This window comes from Melospiza melodia, chromosome 25 (genome assembly GCF_035770615.1).
Source record: "Melospiza melodia melodia isolate bMelMel2 chromosome 25, bMelMel2.pri, whole genome shotgun sequence".
In the NCBI taxonomy this organism is placed as follows: domain Eukaryota; kingdom Metazoa; phylum Chordata; class Aves; order Passeriformes; family Passerellidae; genus Melospiza; species Melospiza melodia.
In genome coordinates this window covers 9626448-9650432 of record NC_086218.1, presented here as the reverse complement: position 1 = coordinate 9650432, position 23985 = coordinate 9626448, and the positions used below count along the sequence as shown (strand labels likewise).

Genomic DNA, 23985 nt, shown 5'->3' with positions numbered 1-23985 from the left:
GAACGGGCGCGGGACACGGACACGGAGGCGGAGAGCGGCGGAACGGAGCCTTTATTGCGCTACAGGGGCCCCGCCAGGCGGTCCAGCTGCCGCGGGTTGGAGCCGCTGAGGAATCGCAGCTCCGCTTTGCCGTCCTCCGTGCGCGCTGCGAGGGAGAAAAACAGAAAAACTGAGCTGGAGGAGGGAGGGAGGGATGGAGGGAACAGCTCCGGTTTTCCCCCTCGCCCAGCACCGACCTTTCTCGTGCTGCAGCCACCGCCGCTCCAGGTAGTAGCCGTAGCAGCTCTCGAACTCCCTGGGGCTGTAGTTGGGGACCGGGATGGGCACAAAGGGGTCCAAGGCATCGAAACCCTCCTGGGAAGGGAGGTCAGGCACGGTCAGTGCTGGGGGCTGGCTGGGGACACGGCCCAGAGCTCGGTCACGGAGCTTTGGAGGGTCCAGAGTTGGAAGGGACCCACAGGGATCCCCCAGTCGTGGCCCTGAGACAGCCCAGCGATGCCATCCTGTGCCTGGGAGTGGTGTCCAAGTGCTCCTGGAGCTCTGGCACAGCTCGGGCTCCCTGGGGCTGTGCCCATTCCCTGTTAGTGCCCGTTCCCTTCAGGAGAAAAACCTTTTCCTGCTGTCCATCCCAGTCCTTCCAGATCCAACCTTTTCCTGCTCTCCAGCCCAGCCCTGCCTGACACAGCTCCAGGCATCCCCTTGGCTCCTGTCCTGCTCACAGAAATCAGAGCTGCCCCTCTGGAGGAGCTGCAGATCCCTGAGATCTCCTTCAGGCTCCTCTTTTCCAGCTGGACAGAAATGCCCTCAGATGCTCCTCATCCTCACGTCCCTCCTTGGGACACCCTCAGCAGCTTCAGAACTTTCAGATTGTGATGCCCAGGGCACTTTTGGCTCCCCTGGCACTCAGGGCACTGCTGACCCAAAGGTGTGTGTGACCCTCACCAGTGTCCCCTTGAACAGAACCAGCTCACCAAACATTATTTTCGTTTGTTTCCCAATGTGAAGAGGGGGAAAAAAACCCCAAAGAGGCCGTGACTGACCTTTCCCAGCAGCTCCTGGGGAGTGTAGGCAGAGCTGGGCTTGAAGAGAGAGCCAGTCTGGCTCAGGGTGGTCACAATGGCACCTCCACTCTGGAAAGCAGAGCAGAAATAAAAATCCTGTCAGCTGCAAACTCACTGCTGGTTCAGGATCAACCCCTGAGGCGTTTTTTTTATTGCAGGATGGAGCTGCTGGCTGGAGCAAGTCCAGAGCAGGGTTCCATGGTGGAGCCCTTCTGGAGCCAGGCTGGAGAAGGGAAAGAGCTCAGAGCCCCTCCAGGGCCTGAAGGGGCTCCAGGAGAGCTGGAGAGGGACAGGACAGGGGGAATGGTTTCACAGCAATAGGGCAGGGCTGGGTGGGATATTGGGAAGGAATTCCTGGCTGTGAGGGTGGGCAGGCCCTGGCACAGGTGCCCAGAGCAGTGCCCAAGGCCAGGCTGGATGGGGCTGGAAGCACCTGGGACAGTGGGCAATCTCCCTGCCCATGGCAGGGGTGGCACTGGGTGGGCTTTAAAATCCCATTCTGGGATCTGGATTCTTCAAAAATTCTGCAAGATTAACTTTTTATCATGCTCCAGACCACACTAACCAGGCTGCTACATGTGAGCACAGGGAAAATGAATATACAGCTCATGTTCCCAGGGTTGGCATTAAAACTTTTCTTACTTATTATGGGTTTTCTATGCCAACAAGTGAAATAATTTAAAATGGACTCTCCTGTACAGCTTTAGTTGTTCTAGCTCTGGGGACTGAAAAAGCAGCAGGAGGAGTTGATCTCCTGCAGCAAAATGTTCAGAAAGCAGAAGTTCTCACTAGCTCAAAGCACTCACAACCCAAAGGGCTGTCAGACACCTCCAGCTCAGGGTCCCCCAGCAGAGCTTGCCAGGAGGATCAGAAAATGCTGCTGCAGATCCCAGCTGTGCTCATTGTGCTCACAAACACTGCTGAGACACTGCAGCCCTCCCTCAGCACTGCTGCACTCGTGGCTTTGGGCTTGTGGCAGATTCATTGCTGGGGTTTCACTGCTGGGGTTTCACTGCTGGGATTTCATTGTTGGGATTTCACTGCTGGGATTGCATTGCTGGGGTTTCACTGCTGGGATTTCATTGTTAGGGTTTCATTGTTGGGATTTCACTTCTGGGATTTAATTTCTGGGATTTCACAGCTGGGATTGCACTGCTGGGATTGCACTGCTGGGATTGCATTGCTGGGGTTTCATTGTTGGGATTGCACTGCTGGGATTGCATTGCTGGGATTGCACTGCTGGGATTGCATTGCTGGGATTGCACTGCTGGGATTGCACTGCTGGGATTGCACTGCCGGGATTGCATTGCTGGGATTTCACTGCTGGGATTTCCCTGCTGGGGTTTCCCTGCTGGGATTTCACAGCTGGGATTTCACAGCTGGGATTTCACTGCTGGGATTTCACTGCTGGGATTTCACTGCTGGGATTTCACAGCTGGGATTTCACAGCTGGGATTTCACAGCTGGGATTTCACAGCTGGGATTTCACAGCTGGGATTGCATTGCTGGGATTGCATTGCTGGGATTGCACTGCTGGGATTGCACTGCTGGGATTTCACTGCTGGGATTTCACTGCTGGGATTTCATTGCTGGGATTTCATTGCTGGGATTGCATTGCTGGGGTTTCACTGCTGGGATTTCACTGCTGGGATTTCACTGTTGGGATTTCACTGTTGGGATTTCACTGTTGGGATTTCACTGTTGGGGTCTCACTGCTGGAGAGGCAGAGCCTGGAACTCACCCAGTCGTTCCTCAGCATCTTCCGCAGGTTGTGCACGAGCGTCAGCTCCTCTGGAGAGACCTGGTGGAGATGTCTGCATCATTTCACTGCCAGCAGCTTCAAATTCCCCTCCCCTCCTTCCAACCAGCCTGGCAGGATCATTTCTACCCTCCAGGCACGTTTTTATCTTTGCTTTCCCTCAAAGCAAGCCTGAGTCGTGCTGCACTGAGCACCAGCCAGGCCCTGCCCCTCCAACAACACCCACCTGTACTTCTGCCTCAGGGAGAGACAGGGGAAACTCAGGAAAATTTGTCTAAAGCACAATATGAACCTTTTAGGCCCCTCCAAAGCCTGAACATTTTCAGGGGCTGCCACAGAACTAAAATTAAGCAGCTCCCCCCTGCAGCAGGAATCCCCCAGGGCAGAGCTCTGGGGGAATGATGCCTTAGGATTTTAGCTTTTATAATTTTAAAACATTATATATATATATTTTTAAATATATTTATAATTTTAAAATATTATATATATAAAAATTTATATATTATAAATTTTCTATATCTGTAATCCTGCAATTCTTTGGTGTATAACTCTAACTCCATATACACTGCTAGCTACAGCTTTCCCATTTTGGGCAGACACAAAATTCCTCTCCAGGCCTGGCAATCAAGGACACCTCACTGTCTCAAGCCTTGAGAAATGTAAAGTAAAAGTGAGTTGGGGGGAGCAAATTTGGGGTAAATTATTTCATTACCCGGAGCTGTAATTGGAACATTAACCCCCAAAATAGAAATGAACCAAATTTCTAAAAGTGTGAAACCTGTGATGTCCATTTTGTGTGCAGCTCCTGGGGCCTTTGTCTGCCCAAAATGTACCTGAAGGCCCCTCAATAAAAATAACTGCTTTTATTCTCTTAATTTTATCTGGCCTAAAGAAGAACAATTTGCTCTAAAACTTCTATCTTGCTTCATACTTCTTTCTGTAGTCTAAAACCCCAAACTTTTAAGTTTTGTTTGTTTTTAGGTAACCTAAAAAGGCACCTGTGGAAGAGGCTTTACAGTGACTTGTGTGAGCCAGAGAAAAGCTTGAGAAGAGGATCCGTGTTTACACCAGAACGAATTTTCTTGGTTTCTGTGTCAAGGTTGTTGACACAGAAACCAAGAAAGAAAGGAGGAGAAATAAGAGAAACTACGAGCACTTTGCCTGTCTCTCGTGACGAACGATTAAAGCGTCAACTTCTGAGTTTTGAAAGAATGTATAAAAGCATGCGTGGCTATGCTTTTTATATAAAAAAAACCAGTTTTTTTTTGAAGAGAAGCCTTCAGAAATGGAGTGTTTTTGGCACTGTGACCATCCCAGCCCGCCCCCAGGCCCATCCTCACGGGGCTCTTGTCCTCCTTGCTCAGCGTGGTCCTGCCCCAGAGCGCGTTGGCGCCGTCCACGGCCACCAGCAGCCGGCGGGGCCCGCGCTGGCCCTGCAGCCTCAGCTCCCTCAGCAGAGCCCCCACGGCATCGCTGGCGCTCCGCACCCGGGCCAGCCCTGCGGGGACACAAACACAAACACGGGGACACAAACAAACGCGGGGGACACAAACGCGGGGACACAAACAAACGCGGGGACACAAACGCGGGGACACAAACGCGGCTCAGCTGCCTCTGTCCCCGGCTGGGCTCTGTTTGTCATCTCTTAGAGACAGGGCCAGTTAGCTGCTGTTCATTGTTAAAATTAACACTGTTTAACACTGTAAAAATCATGTGGGGCAGTTATCTGCTATTAATTGTTAATATTAACCCTATTCAACGCTGTTAAAACAGGGACACCAACGCGGCTCAGCTGCCTCTGTCCCCGGCTGGGCTCTGTTTGTCATCTGTTAGAGACAGGGCTCCTGTTTATTGTTGTTAGCTGCTGTTTATTGTTAAAATTAACACTGTTTAACACTGTAAAAATCATGTGGGGCAGCTATCTGCTATTAATTGTTAATGTTAACCCTATTCAACACCGTTAAAACAGGGACACAAGGCGCAGCTCGGCTGCCTCTGTCCCCGGCTGGGCTCTGTTTGTCATCTCTTAGAGACAGGGCCAGTTAGCTGCTGTTCATTGTTAAAATTAACACTGTTTAACACTGTAAAAATCATGTGGGGCAGCTATCTGCTATTAATTGTTAATATTAACCCTATTCAACGCTGTTACAACAGGGACACCAACGCGGCTCAGCTGCCTCTGTCCCTGGCTGGGCTCTGTTTGTCATCTGGACAGTTAGCTGCTGTTTGTTGTTGTTGGAAAAGAAATGAAATTTAGCAAAATGCTTAATTACAGCGAGTTGTGTGTGAGCTGGTTTGTTAAAAAGCAGTTTTGTAGCCGTCAAAAGTGTGTGTTGGGTTTCGTGTGTAACCTAGCAGGTAGTCTTGGGGATTTAATAAATATTTAAACTAGGGCAGGAAAGTAAGAATGCTAACCTGTCTGTTAGAGACGGGACAGTTAGCTGGTGTTCATTGTTAAAATTAACACTGTTTAACACTGTAAAAATCATGTGGGGCAGTTACCTGCTATTAATTGTTAATATTAACCCTATTCAACACTGTTAAAACAGGGACACAAGGCACGGCTGCTTCTGTCTTAGTTCGGGGTCTGTTTGCCCTCTTTAGAGACAGGGCAGTTATCTTCTCTTAATTGTTAATATTAACACTGTTTAACACTGTTATAACCAGATGGGGAAGTTAGCTGCTATTAATTGTTAAATTAATACTGTTAAAACCAGGTGGGGCAGTTATCTTCTATAAATTGTTAGAATTATCATTGTTTAACATTGTTAGCTGTTATTTAATTAAAATTAACACCGTTAAAACTAGGTTGGGGCAGTTATCTTCTGTTCATTGTTAATATTAACACTGTTTAACATTGTTATAACCAGGTTGGGGCAGTGATCTGCTGTTAATTAAAATTAACACTGTTTAATACTGTTAAAACCAGGTGGGGCAGTTAGCTACTATTAATTAAAATTAACACTGTTAAAAGCAGGTTGGGGCAGTTGTCTGATGTTAATTGAAATTAACAGTTTAACACTGTCAAAACTGGGCTGGGCAGTTAGTTGCTGTTAATTGCTAAAATTAAGACTGTTAAAACCAGGTGGAGCAGTTATCTTCTGTAAATTGTTAAAATTAATACTGTTAAAATCAGGTTGGGGCAGTTATCTGCTGTTAATTAAAATTAACACTGTTATAACCAGGTTGGGGCAGTTATCTTCTGTAAATTGTTAAAATTAGCACTGTTTAGCCCTGTTAAAACCAGGTGGGGCAGTTCTCTGATGTTAATTAAAATTATCACTGTTTAACACTGTTAAAACCAGGTGGGGCAGTTATGTGCTGTTAATTAAAATTAACACTGTTTAACACTGTTAAAACCAGGTTGGGGCAGTTGTCTGCTGTTAATTAAAATTATCAGTGTTTAACACTGTTAAAACCATGTGGGGCAGTTGTCTGCTGTAAATTAAAATTAACACTTTAACACTGTTAAAACCAGGTGAGGCAGTTCTCTGCTGTTAATTCTTAAAATTATCACTGTTTAACACTGTTGAAACCAGGTGGGGCAGTTCTCTGCTGTTAATTCTTAAAATTAACACTGTTAAAACCAGGTTGGGGCAGTTATCTGCTGTTAATTAAAATTAACACTGTTTAACACTGTTAAAACCAGGTGGGGCAGTTATCTGCTGTTAATTATAATTAACACTGCTATAACCAGGTTGGGGCAGTTATCTGCTGTTAATTAAAATTATCACTGTTTAGCCCTGTTAAAACCAGGTTGGGGCAGTTATCTGCTGTTAATTATAATTAACACTGTTAAAACCAGGTGGGGCAGTTGTCTGCTGTAAATAATTATAATAATTCAGAGGGAGAGGATTTCTTGCCAGGGGGTGACTTTTGGGCAGCTCCTCCAGGGGAAGACAAGCTGACAGTCAACAACCTCTCCCAAGAGCAGCCTGAGCACCCCCAAAACATGGAAATTTCAAATTCTAACTTTGCCACCCGCCCAAATTCTCTGCACAATTTTCTTTCCAGATCCACCACGTCATCTTTTGTGCACAGGGAGACACCTCCTATTTTTAAGATTTTTAGGACTCGGGTTTTTAAGATTTTTAGGAGCAATCTGTCCCACAAGCCCAGGATGCTCTGGTCCAAGGTGAGGCCACACCAGCAGCAGAGTTTGCTCCTTACCTGCTCCACCACTTCCCTCAAAGGTCTGCCCTCCTCTGTGCTTTCTCTTTTGCCCCAAATGTATTTTTTTTGTGTTTTTATCTGTTGGGGGAGAAAACAACGATGAGATTGGGGGTGACAAAGGCTGGGTGGCAGAATGTGGTGCAGGAGAAGCACCAGAGGGATGCAAAGTGCTTTTGCTGCAGGGCTTGGGGTTTTTGCAGCCACAAACCTCGTCCAGGAAACGTTCATTGGAGGCTTTGAAGTTCTTGAGCCACACAGAGGCCTGCAGAGGCTGATCCAGCCTGTCCTTCTTGTAGGAAGACTGGAAAAGCTCCTTGCAGTTCTTCACCCACAGATGAGCTGTCAGCCAAAAAAAAAAAAAAAAAAAAAAAAAAAAAAAAAAAAAAAGTTGGTTTGGATTTTATTTTAGTTTTTTTTTTTTTTTTTTTAGGCAAAATAATGGCATGAGGTGGGGTGTTTGTGCAATGCTCTATTTTATTGGGGTTTTTTTTTTTTTGTGTTTTATGAGCCTTTTCCACTATGGAAAAACAAGGATAGTTTTTGGTGGGATATCCTAGAGTTCCCAAACAATCTCTTCCCATGCTCATTAAAAATAGAGATAACCAAACTGGCCCCAAGGATGTGTGAAAATAACTAATTATGCTCTATTTTATTTGGAGATTTTTTGTGGTTTATGTTTTATGAGCCTTTTCCACCACAGAAAAACAAGGACAGATTGTGGTGGGATATCCTACAACTCCCAAACAATCTCTTCCCATGCTCATTACAATGGAGAAAACCAAACTGGCCCCAAGGATGTGTGAAAATAACTAATTATGCTCTATTTTATTTGGAGATTTTTTGTGTTTTATGTTTTGTGAGCCTTTTCCACTATGGAAAAACAAGGATAGTTTTTGGTGGGATATCCTAGAGTTCCCAAACAATCTCTTCCCATGCTCATTAAAAATAGAGATAACCAAACTGTCCCCAAGGATGTGTGAGCAGGTGAAAATCACTAATTATGTTCTGCTTTATTTGGAGATTTTTGTGTTTTATGTTTTATGAGCCTTTTCCACCACAGAAAAACAAGGATAGTTTTTGGTGGGATATCCTACAGCTCCCAAACAATCTCTTCCCATGCTTGGTAACAATGGAGAAAACCAAACTGGCCCCAAGGACGTGTGAGCAGGTGAAAATTACTAATTATACTCTTTTTAACTATCTTTTTTACTTTATTTGGGGTTTTTTTTTTGTGTTTTATGAGCCTTTTCCACTATGGAAAAACAAGGATAGTTTTTGGTGGGATATCCTAGAGTTCCCAAACAATCTCTTCCCATGCTCTTTAAAAATAGAGATAACCAAACTGGCCCCAAGGATGTGTGAGCAGGTGAAAATCACTAATTATATTCTGCTTTATTTGGGGGTTTTTGTGTTTTGTGTTCTGTGTTTTATGAGCCTTTTCCACCACAGAAAAACAAGGGTAGATTGTGCTGGGATATCCTATAACACCCAAACAATCTCTTCCCATGCTTGGTAACAATGGAGAAAACCAAACTGGCCCCAAGGACGTGTGAACAGGAGAAAAATAACTAATTATACTCTACTTTATTTGGGGTTTTTGTGTTTTATGAGCCTTTTCCACTATGGAAAAACGAGGGTAGATTGTGCTGGGATATCCTAGAGCTGCTGAAGCAGCTTCTTTGGGTGTTTGGTGTGTAGCAGAGCCCTGTTTTTCTCACCATCGGGGACGTGCACCACCAGCCAGCCCTGCCTGGAGCAGTAGTGAACCACGTGGCACAGGGTCATGGTCTTGCCTGTTCCCCTCTCACCATCTCCAGCAAGATCTGTCAAGGAAAGGCTCTGAAAAAACCACTCCAGTTTGTATTGACTGTGATTCCTGCAAGAAAGGGAGCTCAGAGCAAGGATTTCACCCAGAGAGCTCCTTCTCCCTGTCCCCCAGCCCACTGCCCTGTGTGCTGACCCTCTCTGAAGCTCTGTGTTAAAATTAAAGAGTCAAAATTAAAATTAGAAGTTAAAATTAAAGAGTTAAAATTGAAATTAGGAGTTAAAATTAAAGAATTAAAATTAGGAGATAAAATTAAAGACACCCAAGCTCTGAGCTCCCTGAAGTGCCCAATCCCTGCACTGAGCACACACCACGTGGCACAAGAAGGTACAAAAAACATGAGTGCTGTAATAAAACCAGGTTTGGAGCCTCCTGAAAATGGAGTGTGCTGCTTTGTCTCTGTCTCAACTACAACACAGCCAAATATTCCTGTAAATTCTGAAAATATTCCTGTAAATTCTGAAAATATTTCTGTGAATTCTGAAAATATTCCTGTGAATTCTGAAAATATTTCTGTAATTCATTTTGTGCTTGGATGTTAGACTGGAATGAAAGTCTCCACCTCTTGGAGATGAGAGCAGCTCAGGCTCACAACCACCCTCTGCCCTGCAGGAATTTCTTGTGTTTCTCCTCATTCCACTCCGGTTGAAGGATACAGATCACATATCTGCCTTCTGAAAATGGAGTGTAGCTTTGTACTGTCTCTGTCTCAACTACAACACAGCCAAATATTCCTGTAAATTCTGAAAACATTTCTGTAAATTCTGGAAATATTCCTGTAAATTCTGAAAATATTTCTGTAATTAATTTTGTGCTTGGGGAATGAAAGTCCCCAACTCCTGGAGACCAGAGCAGCTCAGGCTCACAACCACCTGCAGGAATTCCTTGTGTTTCTCCTGGTTCCACTCCAGGTGAAGGATGCAGATCACATATCTGCTTCTGAAAATTGAGTGAAGCTTTGTACTGTCTCTGTCTCAACTACAACACAGCCAAATATTCCTGTAAATTCTGAAAACATTTCTGTAAATTCTGGAAATATTCCTGTAAATTCTGAAAATATTTCTGTAACTCATTTTGTGCTTGGGGAATGAAACTCTCCACCTCTTGGAGACCAGAGCAGCTCAGGCTCACAACCACCCTCTGCCCTGCAGGAATTTCTTGTGTTTCTCCTCATTCCACTCCAGTTGAAGGATGCAGATCACATATCTGCCTTCTGAAAATGGAGTGTATTGCTTTGCATTGTCTCTGTCTCAACTACAACACAGCCAAATATTTCTGTAAATTCTGAAAACATTTCTGTAAATTCTGAAAATATTCCTGTAAATTCTGAAAATATTCCTGTACATTCTGAAAATATTTCTGTAACTCATTTTGTGCTTGGGGAATGAAAGTCTCCACCTCTTGGAGACCAGAGCAGCTCAGGCTCACAACCACCCTCTGCCCTGCAGGAATTCCTTGTGTTTCTCCTGGTTCCACTCCAGGTGAAGGATGCAGATCACATATCTGCTTCTGAAAATTGAGTGAAGCTTTGTACTGTCTCTGTCTCAACTACAACACAGCCAAATATTCCTGTAAATTCTGAAAATATTTCTGTAAATTGTGAAAATATTCCTGTACATTCTGAAAATATTTCTGTAATTCATTTTGTGCTTGGGGAATGAAAGCCCCCAACTCCTGGAGACCAGACCACCCTCTGCCCTGCAGGAATTCCTTGTGTTTCTCCTCATTCCGCTCCAGGTGAAGGATGCAGATCACATATCTGCCTTCTGAAAATGGAGTGTACTGTCTCTGTCTCAACTACAACACAGCCAAATATTTCTGTAAATTCTGAAAATATTCCTGTACATTCTGAAAATATTTCTGTAATTTATTTTGTGCTTGGGGAATGAAAGCCCCCACCTCCTGGAGACCAGACCACCCTCTCCCCTGCAGGAATTCCTTGTGTTTCTCCTCATTCCACCCCAGGTGAAGGATACAGATCACATATCTGACAGCAGGGTGGGCGAAGTTGGAGCCCTTGAGGTAGGTGAGGATCTCCAGCGCCGGCCTCCGCACCATCAGCCGCGCCTCGTTGAAGGTCTGGATCTGAGGAGGGACCAAAGTGTCACCAAAGTGCCACCAGCTGTGCCAGCCCTGCTCCCAACCTGCCTGCAGGCTCCCAGCACCCCCAGCTATTCTCCAGGCTGGGGATTGAAGGCACCTGAGATGGTTGTTCATGGTCACACTCAGGTGTTTTGTTGTTATTTCTTATCTGTGTTACAGCCTCACAACCACGAGCTCTGCAGCCTTTCATTAACCAGGCACAAAATGGTTAAATATCTCTTGTTACAAGGTCTTTTGAGACCAAACCATCCAATTAAGAAATGACACTTAGATTATTTCCCTTTTAACCCAATAACTGATCCCTCCAATACAATGTGGACTTTTCTGTCCAATTACAAACCATCACCCAAACCCATGAAGAAGAAAGAAGAAGGAAGAAAAACAACCTGTCTCTGCTCTAAAACTTCTACCTTGCTTCATATTACTTTCTATATTCTAAAACCCCAAACTTTAAGTTTCCTACTTTGTGATATTACACACTTCTAACCAACTACACACCTGTAATTTTAGTATTAATTAATTTTTGAAGCCTTCTTCACAGCTAGATTATTTCCCTTTTAATGACACCTGGATTATTTCCCTTTTAACCCAATCACTGATCCCTCCAAGCCCACAATGTGGAATTTTCTGTCCAATTACAAAGTGCCACCCAAACCCATGAAGGAGAAAGAAGAAGGTGAAGAAGAACAACTTTGCAGAGCCTGACACAAATCAGAATTTTCTACCAAGGCTGTTGACACAGAAACCAAGAAAGAAAGAAGGATAAACAAGAGAAACCTGCAATAATTCCAATAAGCATTTTGTTTCTCTTTCCTGACTAATGAGTAAATGTAAACTTCTGAGTTTTGTAAAAATGTATAAAAAGCATCCATGCTGGAATAAAACCAGGTTTGAAGCCTTCTGAAAATGGAGAGTGTTGCTCTGTAGAAAATATTTCTGCGATTCATTTTGTGCTTGGATGCTACAGATGAAAAACACTGGAACAAAAAGGTGGAACCCTCAAACTCTGCTGCCCTGGGTGCTTGACTCATCTCTTTTAGATGTTGAGAACAACAGTAAGGGCAAGGAATAACTGAGGAATAACTGCTCTCTCTCATTCCAACAGGAAAATATCCCAGATCTGGTTCTCCCCACACAGAATCGTGGAATTGGGCTGGATGGGAGAACCTTGAAGATCATCACACCCATGATGCCAGGTTGTTCCAAACCCCCCTCCAGGCTGGCCCTGGGCACTTGCAGGGCTGCAGGAATTGCCCCAAAGCTGCAATACCTGCTGCTGGAAACGATGGGGCAGCCCATGGGGGAACACAGCCTTCACCTCCTCCAGGGGGATGTTGTACAGACGGCCCTCGTGCTGCTCCGTGTGCTTGGCCTGCGAGAGAAAAGGGGAATTGGCACCGTGGGAAATGGGAATTGGCACCCTGGCAAAGGGGAATTGGCACCCTGGGAGAGAAAATGGGAACTGGGATTATGAAAAAGGGCAATTGGTACCCTGGAAAATGGGAATTGGCACCCTGGGAGAGAAAATGGGAATTGGGACCCTGGAAAATGGGAATTGGCACCCTGGCAAAGGGGAATTGGCACCCTGGGAGAGAAAATGGGAATTGGGATTCTGAAAAAGGGGAATTGGCACCCTGGAAAATGGGAATTGGCACCCTGGAAAAGGGGACTTGGCACCCTGGAAAATGGGAATTCGGACCCTGGGAGAGAAAATGGGAATTGGCATCCTGGCAAAGGGCAATTGGTACCCTGGAAAATGGGAATTGGGACCCTGGGAGAGAAAATGGGAATTGGCATCCTGGCAAAGGGCAATTGGTACCCTGGAAAATGGGAATTGGGACCCTGGAATATGGGAATTGGCACCCTGGGACAGAAAATGGGAATTGGGATTCTGAAAAAGGGCAGCTGGTACCCTGGAAAATAGGAATTGGCACCCTGGGAGAGAAAATGGGAATTGGCATCCTGGAAATGGCAACTGGCATCCTGGCAGAGAAAATGGCAATTGGGACCCTGAAAAAGGGCAATTGGCACTCTGGAAAAGGGGAATTTGCATACTGGAAGAGAAAATGGCAATTGGGATTCTGGGAGAGAAAATGGGAATTGGCACCCTGGAAAATGGAAATTGGGATCCTGGAAAATGGGAATTTGGATCCTGGAAGAGAAAATGGCAATTGGGACCCTGGAAGAGAAAAGGGCAATTGGTATCCTGAAAAAGAAAAATCCTGGCTGTTCTAGAGGTGCCCTGCTGGAAGGAGGTGTCAAAAACTTCTTTTTCCCAAGCTCATTTCAAACTGCATTTCCTGGAGTTGTGCTGGACACAGCAGCTGAGGTTTTCCAGAAGAGCAGGACTCCAATTTCATTCTCAGCCTCATCCCTGCCTTGCTGCATGACTTTTGGGCAAATTCCTTCACTCTCCTGCTCAATGTGGGTTTTTCATCCTCGTGTTTCCTCACTTGGAGCTTTGCAAATGGCAGGAAACATAAACTCTGAGCAAAAAAATGTGATTTTTAGTGGCTTTTTGAGCCCCATTTCAAAGGGATTGTGGGGTGCAGGAGCTGGGGTGCCCCAGCCAAAGCTGTGCACAGGTCACAATCCCTGCCTTGCTGCATGACTTTTGGGCAAATTCCTTCACTCTCCTGCACAATGTGGGTCCTTTATCCTCGTGTTTCCTCACTTTGCTAATGGCAGGAAACATAAACTGAGCAAAAAATGTGATTTTTAGTGGCTTTTTTAGCCCCATTTCAAAGGGATTGTGGGGTGCAGGAGCTGGGGTGCCCCAGCCAAAGATTTGCACAGGTCACAATCCCTGACTTGCTGCATGACTTTTGGGCAAATTCCTTCACTCTCCTGCTCAATGTGGGATTTTCATCCTCGTGTTTCCTCACTTTGCTAATGGCAGGAAACATAAACTGAGCAAAAATGTGATTTTTAGTGGCTTTTTGAGCCCCATTTCAAGGGGATTGTGGGGGGCAGGAGCTGGGGTGCCCCAGCCAAAGCTTTGCAAATGGCAGGAAACATAAACTGAGCAAAAAAATGTGATTTTTAGTGGCTTTTTGAGCCCCATTTCAAAGGGATTGTGGGGGGCAGGAGCTGGGGTGCCCCAGCCAAAGCTTTGCACAGGTCACAGTGGCAGAGGCAGCTGCCTGGCAACCCAAAAGGAGGCACAGCACAGAGGGGACAGAGGGGACAGAGGGGACAATGGTGGCCATCTGGCCTGTGCTGTGCCATCCTCGGGGTCACGTGTGAGATCATCTCCTGCTGCTGTTTCCATAGAGACCCCAGAGGAGCCACAGAGGCTCCAATGGCACAGCAGCACCTCCGAGGCTCCTTGCATTCCCTCCCTGCCCTTCATTTCGTGCTCCAGACACACACAGGGCGTGTGGTGCTGCAGGGCTGTGCTCAGGGCAGTCTGGGCTGTGAATTTTTATCCTTTCATCCCCTCCACAGCCAGCCCAGGGAGGGTTTCCCAGGGAAGAACAAGGCTGGAGTTGGGATTAAAGGTGTCTGAGCCTGTCCCAGCTGCTGCAGCCTCATCTGAGCAGCTCTGGAGAGGGGAGCTGTCCCTGTCCCCAGGAGCTGTCACTCCATCCTGAGCAGGGGACAGTGGTGGCAGGATGGCCCTGGTGGCACCCAAGGGACAGTGGTGGCACTCAGGGGACAGTGGTGACCCCAGGGCACACTGGTGACCCCAGGGGACAGCGGTGGCACCCAGGGCACAGTGGCGGCACCCAATGGACAGCGGTGACAGGATGGGCACACTGGTGACCCCAGGGCACAGCAGTGGCATCCAGGGCACAGTGGTGGCAGGATGGGGACAGCGGTGGCACCCAGGGCACAGCGGTGGCACCCAGGGCACAGCGGTGGCAGGATGGGCACGTTGGTGACCCCAGGGCACAGCGGTGGCACTCAGGGCACCCTGGTGGCACCCAGGGGACAGCGGTGGCACCCAGGGGACAGCGGTGGCAGGATGGCTCTGGTGGCACCCAGGGCACAGTGATGGCAGGATGGGGACAGTGGTGGCAGGGTGGGGACACTGGTGACCCCAGGGCACCCTGGTGTCAGGATGGGCACCCGGTGCCAGGCTGACTCACCGGGTCGCTCTCGCTGGTGTGGAAGATGGCTCGGGGCGCTGCTGCTGCTGCTGCTGCTGGCACGGCCGGGCCGGGCACAGAGCTCAGGGCAGCCCTGGCCGTGGGCAGGGCACTGCCACGCTCACGCTGGGGACACCGGGGGTGACAGGGATTAATCAATGTCACATGTGCTGTGTTGGAAATTTATCCTGCGTTCATTCCTTAGGCAGTGTGTTAAATGCAGTGTTAGGTTATAATGTTAAAATAGAAACGATGCTAAAATGTCAAACATTATTATTTTTATGTTAACATAATACATAAACATGTATTATGTTAAACATGTGTTAATTTTCTTAAGGAATGTGTTAAATATAGTTTTAGATTACAACGTAATCTAAAATTAGATTATAACATAATGTTAAAATAGAAACTATGCTACAATGTTAAACATTATTATTTTTATGTTCACATAATACATGAACATGTATTATGTTAAACATGTGTGTTAATTTTCTTAAGGAATGTGTTAAACATAGTTTTAGATTACAGCATAATCTAAAATTAGATTATAATAAAATGTTAAAATAGAAATTATGCTATAATGTTAAACATTATTAATTTTTATGTTTACATAATACATAAACATGTATTAATTTTCTTAAGGAATGTGTTAAATATAGTTTTAGGTTATAACAATGTTAAAAGAGAATCTATGCTATAATGTTAAACATTATTAATTTTTATGTTTACATAATACATAAACATGTATTATGTTAAACATGTGTTAATTTTCTTAAGGAATTATAGTTTTATAGTTAGGAATTATAGTTTTATAGTTAGGAATTATAGTTAAATATAGTTTTAGGTTATAACATGTTAAAACAGAAACTATGCTATAATGTTAAACATTAATAATTTTATGTTTATGTGTATTATATTTACATAATGCATAAACATGTATTAATTTTCTTAAGTAATGTGTGAAACACAGTTTTAGGTTATAACATGTTAAAATACAAACTATGCTATAATGTTAACATTATTAATTTTTATGTTCATATGTATTATGTTTATATAATACATAAGCATGTACTATGTTAAACATGTATCAAATTTCTTAAGTAATGTGTTAAATATAGTTTCAGGTTATAACATAATGTTAAAATAGAAACTGTGCTATAATGGTAAACATCATTAATTTTTATGGTTACATGTATTATATTTACATAATACATAAACATGTATTAATTTTCTTAAGTAATGTGTTAAATATAGTTTTAGGTTATAACATAATCTAAAATTAGATTATAACAATGTTAAAATAGAAACTATGAAATAATGTTAAACATTAATAATTTTATGTTTATGTGTATTGTATTTACATAATACATAAACATGCATTAATTTTCTTAAGTAATGTGTTAAATAGAGTTTTAGGTTATAACAATGTTAAAAGAGAATCTATGCTATAATGTTAAACATTAATAATTTTTATGTTCACAAACCCTGCACCTGATTTTTACCCAAAACACAAAATTTGAGGTTTTTCACCCAATTTACACAAAATTCCTTAAGATGCCACACGAAACCATGAAGGCCTCACTCCACACTGAGGAGCGGCAGCACCCTGAAAATTCAGTCTAGCAATCCACAATCACCTCAAGCTCTGCCCACTATTTGATATTCCACCTCACTGAGCCAAACCCTGCACTTGGGTTTTACCCAAAATTTCAGGATTTTTCACCCAATTTACACAAAATTCCTTAAGATGCCACATGAAACCATGAAGGCCTCACTCCACACTGAGGAGTGGCAGCACCCTGAAAATTCAGTCTAGCAATCCATAATCACCTCAAGCTCTGCCCACTATTTGATAGTCCACCTCACTGAGCCAAACCCTGATTTTTACCCAAAACACAAAATTTGAGCTTTTCACCCAATTTGCACAAAATTCCTTCAGATCCCACATGGAGCCTCACTGCTGGAAGGGCCCACACTGAGGAGCGGCAGCACCCTGAAAATTCAGTCTAACAATCCATAATCAATTACCCAGGGATTAGTGCAGCTCTGCCCACTATTTAATACTCCACCTCACTGAGCCAATCCCTGCACCTGGGTTTTACCCAAAATTTCAGGATTTTTCACCCAATTTACACAAAATTCCTTAAGATGCCACACGAAACCATGAAGGCCTCACTCCACACTGAGGAGCGGCACCACCCTGAAAATTCAGTCTAACAATCCATAATCAATTACCCAGGGATTAGTGCAGCTCTGCCCACTATTTAATATTCCACCTCACTGAGCCAATCCCTGCACCTGGGTTTTACCCAAAATTTCAGGTTTTTTCACACCAATTTACACAAAATTCCTTAAGATGCCACATGAAACCATGAAGGCCTCACTCCACACTGAGGAGTGGCAGCGCCCTGAAAATTCAGTCTAACAATCCATAATCAATCACCCAGGGATTAGTGCAGCTCTGCCCACTATTTGATATTTACAATCACACTCCCCACACTGATTTCCCTGCATCCAGACTCTGGCATGAGGACCCAGACGTGGCTGAGGAACCAAACCAAGCCAGCTCAGCTGATTAATTCATTTTTTTTTTCCCCCAGCCAGACTGCTGAAGGCTGCCTGCAAAGCCCAGCCAAAACAGGCGAGGGCAGGACAAGCATTTTATTATGCTGTGCTGAAAGAAAACACAAACATTTGCCAATGATTTGCAAAGTGCATCCTCCAGACAGGCTCTGAGAGCCCCTCAGCAGCACTGACAGGGCTGAACAGAGGCAGCAGTTTCTGATTTTTGTGCGTGAGGGTGAGAGCAGCAGAATGCAGAGCTCAGAGCAGGGACAGCCGTGGCGTGGCACAGCTCTGCTGCCACCTCAGGGAGCCACTGCAAAGCCACCAGGGCTCCGGGGAAAGTGGGATCAGGCACATTCCAGATGCCTGAATCAGCATTTGGGCACTCGGCCTCCTGTTAGGGAAGGAATGAAAACCAGCCTGGAGCCTCTGGGACAAACAGCTGCAGTGCAAACAGGGAGATCACCCAGCACATCTTGTTCCCACGTTGCCCTTTTCCTCTTCAAATGCAAATTATCCTTTAGGATGGCTTATTATAGTTGCAAATCCACAGAGCTGACAATTTTACAGCCTTGAGCAAGGCACAAAGATGCCAGTTTAGTACACGAATAAATACAGAAGACAACTCTTGCCACCCGATCACCCAGAAAATGCCAGCCCTGAGTTTGGAATATACCACGAGTCTATAAATTAATATTGTATCCTGAGTTTAGAGCAGCGAGGTGCTTGGTCCCTCCTCCTGAACAAAAGCTCAGCATCCACCCCTAGGCTTTGGAACGGCAGGAACATCCAGAGAGCTCTGCACAGCCATCCCTGGGCTTTGGAATGTCAGGAACATCCAGAGAGCTCTGCACAGCCATCCCTGGGCTTTGGAATGTCAGGAACATCCAGAGAGCTCTGCACAGCCATCCCTGGGGTTTGGAACATCCAGAGAGCTCTGCACAGCCATCCCTGGGCTTTGGAATGTCAGGAACATCCAGAGAGCCCTGCACAGCCATCCCTGGGCTTTGGAATGTCAGGAACACCCACAGAGCTCCCCTGCAGCCCCGCTCAGCCACCCCCAGCCCATCCCCATCCCCACAGCCTCCCCTAGCGCCGTTTTCCCGGAGCAGGGAGCGGATTTCGGGCTGGTGTTTCCATCTGCCCGAGGACAGGAGCCGCCTCTCCGGCATCCCTGAAATGGCAGCGAAACCATCACGTGGTGCCCGAGCTGAACCGGGAGCGCCGAGCCGGGAGGTGGAGCTGTTCCCGCACATTCCCGGGACCCCGGGATGTTCCCGCACCTTCCCGGGGTGTTGCCGCACATTCCTGGGATCCCGGGATGTTCCGGCACCTTCCCGGGGTGTTCCTGCATCTTCCCGGGATCCCGGGATGTTCCTGCACCTTCCCGGGGTGTTCCCGCATCTTCCCGGGGATCCCGGGCTGCTCCTGCACCTTCCCGGGATCCCGGGCTGGGGAATACCCGGGTGGTCCCGAATCTTCGGGGATCGCGGGCTGCTCCTGCATCTCCCGGGAACCCCGAGCTGTTCCCGCATCTTCCCGGGATCTCGGGCTCTGGGAATGCCGGGCTGTTCCCGCACCTTCCCGGGGATCCCGGGCTCCGGGAATGCGAGGCTGGTTCCACTTGTCCCTCAGATCCCGGGCTGTTCCTTCATGTTCCACGGATCCTGGGCTGGTCCCGCCCGATCCAGGGATCCCGGTCTGGTCCCACAAGTTCCAAGGAGCCCGGGCTGGGGAATGCCGGGCTGGTCCCGAATGTCCCACGAATCCCGGGCTGTTCCCACATCTTCCAGGGATCTCCGGGAATGCCCGGGCTGTTCCTGATGTCCCAGGGATCCTGAGCTCAGGAATGCCGGGCTGGTCTCACTTGTCCCACGGATCCCGGGCTCTTCCTTCATGTTCCACGGATCCTGGGCTGGTCCCGCATCTTCCAGGGATCCCAGGCTGTTCCCGATATCCCATGCATCCCGAGCTCCGGGAATGTCGGGCTAGTCCCACATCTCCCACAGATACTGGGCTGCTCCCGAACCTTCCAGGGATTTCCAGACTCTTCCCTCACGTTCCAAGGATCCCAGGCTCTGGGAATGCCATGCTGGTCCCAATATCCCAGGGATCCCCAGCTGTTCCCGATGTCCCAGGGATCCAGGGCTCTGGGAATGCCGGGCTGCTCCTGCACCTTCCAGGGATGTTCCCGCATCATCCAGGGATCCTGGGCTGCTCCTGCACCTTCCAGGGATGTTCCCGCATCATCCAGGGATCCTGGGCTGCTCCTGCACCTTCCAGGGATGTTCCCGCATCATCCAGGGATCCTGGGCTGCTCCTGCACCTTCCAGGGATGTTCCCGCATCATCCAGGGATCCTGGGCTGCTCCTGCACTTTCCAGGGAGCCCGGGCTGGGGAATACCGGGCGCTTCCTGCTTGTCCCACTGATCCCGAGCTGTTCCTGCATGATCAAAGGATCCGGGCTCCTCCCACATCTTCGGGGATCGCGGGCTTTGGGAATGCCGGGCTGGTCCCGATGTTCCAGGGATCCTGGGCTGTTCCCACACCTTCCCGGGGATCCCGGGCTGCTCCCTCATGTTCCACAGATCCCGGGTTGTTCCTGTATCTTCCAGGGATCCCGGGCTGCTCCTGCATCCTCCGGGGATCCCGGGCTGTTCCCGATGTCCCAGGGATCCAGGGCTCTGGGAATGCTGGGCTGCTCCTGCACCTTCCAGGGATCCTGGGCTGCTCCTGCACCTTCCAGGGATTCCAGGCTCTGGGAATTCTGGCTCTGGTTCCGCTTGTCCCACGGATGCCGGGCTCTTCCTTCATGTTCCATAGATTCTGGGCTGGTTCCTGCATCTTCCAGGGGTCCCAGGCTGCTCCCACACGTTCCAGGGGTCCCGGGCTCGCGAATGCTGAGCTGTTCCCTCATGTGCCATGGAGCACAGGTTGCTCCTGATGTCCCAAGGATCCCAGGCTCTGGGATCCCGGGCTGGTCCAGCATGTTCCACCCCAGGCTGTTCCCAAAGTCCCACAAATCCCAGGCTGTTCCCAAAGTCCCAGAGATTCCAAGCTCTGGGAATGCTGGGCTGGTCCCCCATGTTCCAAAGACCTTGGGCTGTTCCCACATCTTCCAGGGATCCCGGGCTGGTGTCCCCTGTTCCAAGGACCCTGGGGCTGGGGAATGCCAGGCTGCTCCTGCATGATCCAGGGATCCCAGGCTGGAAATGCTGGGATCCCTGGAAATGAAAAACTCGGGAAATGCCAGGCTGGTCCCACTTGTCCCACGGATCTCAGGCTGGTCCTGCACCTTCCAGGGATCCCAGGCTGTTCCAAATGTCCCAGGGCTCCTGGGCTCAGGAATCCCAGGCTGTCCCTGATGTCCCGGGGATCTCTGGGTATCCCGGGCCGTTCCCCGATGTCCCAGGAATCTCTGGGAATTCTGGGCTGTTCCCCATGTCCCAGGAATTCTGGGCTGTTCCCACAGCCTGCCCAGGAAGGGAAGCACAGCACAGCCACAGCTGCAGCCACCTGGCTGTGCTGGAGGGGAAAAGCCTGGAAAAGGCAGCAGCAAACCACACTGAGCTGGAGCTCTTCTCCATCAGGAAAAAAAATTCCAGGCCTGCTCCATGGGCTCCTGCTGCTGTTTAGGGTTTAAGGAGGCCCTTGGATGATGGCACAGGGATGCTGTGAGCTGGGGGAAGAGTGCATCACCACACCCACCCAAAGCACTGAGCCATTTTTTGGCTCAGAAAATGGAAAAAAATAAATAAAAGGTTTTTGTCTCAGAGGGTGCTGGGCACAGCCCCAAGGCTGCCAAAGCTCCAGGGCATTGGGAGATCCCAACACAAGGGGGGATTGCAGGGCCAGGATTCTTCCAGCTGGGGATATCCCAAAATTCTGTGATTTTTGGCAAAACCCTTCTCACAGCATCTGTGCAAGGCTGCTGGGTTGTTCCTCTGGACATCCCAGCCATGCAGAGCTGTGGAATAATCATTTTTCCTGAGAAACACCTGAATGGAAGGTGCAGGATCTCAGAAGTGGCTCCAGCCAGGCTCTGCCTCTCCAGAACCCCTCAGGGAAATGTGGGAATGCTGGAGCTGCTCTTTCCTCAGCCCACAATGGGAATTCACTCATTTCCTATGCTGAAAATTGTCATTCCAGGCCACTGGAAATCAGAAATATTGGAAATAGCACCAGGCTTTTACAGGGCTTACCTTCAGAGAATGGCACACGAGTCCTTTCAGGCCCCTCAGCATTTTCCTGCAGGAACAAAAGTGGATATTTTAGTTTTTTTTTTTTAATTTTATGATAATTATGATAATATTCTGATTATTTTATGCTGAGAGAGAACTGTTTGTGTTGAAAGACCTTCAGGACAAAGCACAGAAATAATTCAGAGCAAGTGTCAGGTGCTCTGCAGTAACACACAATGGTGGTCAGCACCACTTGCTTAGGAAAAGCTATTAATAAAATGAAATAATAATAATAAAATTTAATAATAATAATGAAATTTAATAATAATGAAATTTAATAATAATAATAATAATAATAATAATAATAATAATAACAACAACAACAACAATAACAATAGTTATAATTATAACAGTAATAATGGTAATAATAATAGTAATATAGTAATAATAACAATAATGCTGCCATGCCATTAAAATAAAAATTACAAATAGTTTTGAATTTAAAAAAATTGAAATTTAAAAACATTTAAAATTAAATTTTAAGATTTTAATGGAATAGGTTAACAGAGAATAAATAGTTTAATGCTTTGCAATAGCACAGACTGGTGATCAGCACCACTTGCTTAGGAAAAGCTATTAATAAAATGAAATATAATAAAATATAATAATAATAAAATATAATAATAATAATAATAATAATAATAATAATAATAATAATAATAATAATAATAATAATAATAATAATATAGCATGCCATTAAAATAAAAATTATAGATAGTTTTACATTTTAAAAATTGACATTTTTAAAAATTTAAAATTAAATTTTAAAATTTTTAATGGAATAGTTAAACAGAGAATAAATAGTTTAATGCTCTGCAATAGCACAGACTGGTGATCAGCACCGCTTGCTTAGGAAAAACTATTAATAAAATGAAGTTATAACTATAATGATGATGATGATGATGATAATGATGATGATGATAATAATAATAATAACTAATAAATAATTATAAAATTTTAGATTTTTTTAAATTTGAAAATTAAATTTGAAAATTTTAATGGAATAGCTTAACAGAAAATAAATAGTTTAATGGAAAATAAATTTTTGTTTTTTAAACCCCCTTTATCAGGGACTTTTTCCCAGAACCTTCCAATGGGAAAAACCTGATATTGCCTACGATGCTTTGAGAATTCTTGGGTGCAGTAATTTGCATCCAGAGGGAGAATTAATTACCTGAATTTTGCCCAGCAGGAGCTGCTGCCTCGGTGGAACTGGTGAACAAACCAAGCTGGTTCACCTGCACAAAAGAACATTTGCACTGTTACTGCAGGGAGCAGGAAAACAACCCCACAGGGCAGGCTGTGAACGCTCTAAATTTGAATTTTCATTCCTCCAGCTCAAATAAACACGGGGGAAAAAAAAAACAAACCCAGTCCTGCTATTTCAGCAGTGAGCAAAAAGGGAATTTTGGCGGTGCACAGCAAGGAGAAATCCTGCAGATCCCATTGATTTCACAGCAGTTTTAGCTGCAAAGAAAGCAGGGATGGGAAATCTTGCGCAGACACAGCCAGGAAAATGAAGGAGTCACAAATCCTGAATTATATGAATACTTGATTTTTTTTTTAATTCGATTTTTTTAAAATTTGCTGCTGGCTCCTTTAAAACCCGCGGTTAATTTTGGGCATTCTGACAGAATTCTGTCAAATTCTGACAGAATCCCTGAGCGACCAGCGCAGCTTTAGGGCTCAGTACCGGGGGAAGGAACGGAAATCACGGCCCTGAGCGCACCGGGGCCGGGTTAGAACAGCCCCGGTGCACCGGGAGAGCACCGGGAGCGCCACGCGCGGATTTCCGTGGGTTAACCATTAAAATCACAAACGCACCCCAAAGGTGCCCTTACAGCCACCAGAACGCCCCGTTTGTCCCAATCAAACAAAACCAAAAGAGCGCGGCCCGGTCCCCCCGGTGCCCCCCACGTGCTGCCCGTGCTGAGGGCTCCGCTCCCCACTCCCGGTCACACCGGGGGCCGGAGCGGCGCGGCCGTTCGGGTGCAGCCCCGGGGGGAGCGGGAGGGCGCGGCCGAGCCCTGAGGGAGCCGCGGTGTGACCGAAGGGGCCGCGGTGCCCTCACGGTGCCCTCACGGTGCCCTCACGGTGTCCCCGCGGTGTCCCCGCACTCACCGGGCCCGCCGGGGCCGCTCCCGCCGCGGTGACGGCGCCGCTACGG

The 23985-nt window shown here is 46.6% G+C and overlaps 1 protein-coding gene across 1 annotated transcript; it reads right to left on the bottom strand.

The window, feature by feature from the left end:
- Window positions 1-34: 34 nt before the first annotated feature.
- DAP3 (death associated protein 3) lies at window positions 35-23985 on the bottom strand. Its single transcript, XM_063176329.1, has 15 exons — window positions 23940-23985; window positions 22993-23056; window positions 21780-21825; window positions 15013-15138; window positions 12192-12293; window positions 10795-10903; window positions 8712-8804; window positions 7202-7332; window positions 6991-7071; window position 5347; window positions 4161-4318; window positions 2803-2862; window positions 1041-1130; window positions 237-354; window positions 35-145 (listed from the first exon to the last, which is right to left on the bottom strand). Exons 3-15 carry the CDS (start codon window positions 21819-21821, stop codon window positions 60-62), a joined length of 1197 nt encoding a protein of 398 aa, XP_063032399.1. The 5' UTR covers window positions 21822-21825; window positions 22993-23056; window positions 23940-23985; the 3' UTR covers window positions 35-59.